The sequence below is a fragment of the Ascaphus truei genome, chromosome 22 (genome assembly GCF_040206685.1).
Source record: "Ascaphus truei isolate aAscTru1 chromosome 22, aAscTru1.hap1, whole genome shotgun sequence".
Classification (NCBI taxonomy): domain Eukaryota; kingdom Metazoa; phylum Chordata; class Amphibia; order Anura; family Ascaphidae; genus Ascaphus; species Ascaphus truei.
The window spans coordinates 6721236-6722910 of record NC_134504.1 but is presented as its reverse complement, the minus strand read 5'-3'; the positions used below and the strand labels follow the sequence as shown (position 1 = coordinate 6722910).

General features: G+C 55.0%; 1 protein-coding gene across 1 annotated transcript in view; it reads right to left on the bottom strand.

Moving 5' to 3' along the window:
* Positions 1-482: 482 nt before the first annotated feature.
* Positions 483-1675, bottom strand: part of XYLT2 (xylosyltransferase 2) — a 4691-nt gene continuing 3498 nt past the window's right edge. The window contains exon 3 of the mRNA XM_075579635.1: positions 483-624. Coding sequence (XP_075435750.1) covers positions 483-624 — 142 coding nt within the window. The remainder of the gene's footprint in view (positions 625-1675) is intronic.

Sequence of the window (1675 nt, the reverse complement as noted above, 5' to 3'; positions counted from 1 at the left end):
TTGTGGGGTGGCCAGTTCCCAGAACTAAGAAGCAGGTGCTAGCCTTTTTGGGGACCACTGGGTATTACCACAAATTTGTACCCCATTACAGTGCTGTGGCCAAACCCTTGACCTGACTAAAAAGAGGCTCCCTCGCACGGTAACCTGGTCACCGGAGTGTGAGGGCGCCTTCTCGGCTCTCAAGGCTGCCCTGGCAAGCGCTCCGATCCTAGCAGCTCCCGACTATGATAAGCGGTGCCTTATTCAGACTGATGCCTCTCACTTTGGCATTGGTGCCGTGCTGAGTCAGGTGGGTGCCGATGGGGTTGAACACCCAATCGTGTACCTGACCCGCAAGTTATTAGATCGGGAGGCTGCTTATGCTACGGTTGAGAGGGTGCCTGGCTATAGTATGGGCCCTCAGGAAGCTTCAACCATATGTGTATGGCCGCCCGTTTACAGCCATTACTGACCACAAACCCCTGAACTGGTTACAGCGGGTGTCAGGGGATAACGCCAAGCTGCTGCGGGGGAGCCTGACCCTCCAAGAATATGACTTTACCGTACAGCACAAAAAAGGGAGCGAGCACGGCAATGCCGATGGACTTTCCCAGCAGGACGATCCCGGGCCGGCTTAGCTCGGACCTTCAGGCGTCACGCTTGGGGTAGAATTGTTGCAAATGTTGTGTTGCCGTTCTGCCCAACAATCAGGGCCGGGCATGTAGGCAGCTCCTGGCCCTGAGTGTTGCAGTATTATGTTGGGCATGTAGGCAGCCCCTGGCCCTGAGTGTTGCAGTATTATGTTGGGCATGTAGGCAGCTCCTGGCCCTGAGTGTTGCAGTATTAATGTTTATGTATATAAAAAGGTGGGGAGGGAGACCCCTAGCAGACAGGGAGGGAGACCTCTAGCAGACAGGGAGGGAGACCCCTAGCAGACAGGGAGGGAGACCCCTAGCAGACAGGGAGGGAGACCCCTAGCAGACAGGGAGGGAGACCCCTAGCAGACAGGTAGGGAGACCCCTAGCAGACAGGGAGGGAGACCTCTAGCAGACAGGGAGGGAGACCTCTAGCAGACAGGGAGGGAGACCCCTAGCAGACAGGGAGGGAGACCCCTAGCAGACAGGGAGGGAGACCCCTAGCAGACAGGGAGGGAGACCCCTAGCAGACAGGGAGGGAGACCCCTAGCAGACAGGGAGGGAGACCCCTAGCAGACAGGGAGGGAGACCCCTAGCAGACAGCGAGGGAGACCCCTAGCAGACAGAGCCTGCAGGGAGTTACAGAGGTGTTGCTGTGACGGGGGGAAACTACAGTGCCCAATCCAGTGCTGGTCTCAGGTCTTAAAAACAGTCCTGTAGGCACAGGGCAAAGAGAGAACAGGGGAAATCTCTGCAAGTGGGTCCCTGCAACTAGTTAGGCAGGGTATCACCCAGTTTCCCCAGTTGGGTATGTGTGATGTTTGTGTCTTTTGTATAGTTGTGGATATGTTTTTCCAATAAATTAATTTGATAAACTCTCGTGTTCTGTCTGGCGATATTGATCCCTGGTATTAGTCCTGGTCTCCCGTGACCCTTACCTTTTAAGCTTGCGGCCTAGATCCCTGAAATCAGTTTTTAGGACCCTCCATCTTTCTCTAATATTGTCATTGGTGCCGACATATACCAAGACCACCGGGTCAGTCCCAGCCCCTCCCAACAAT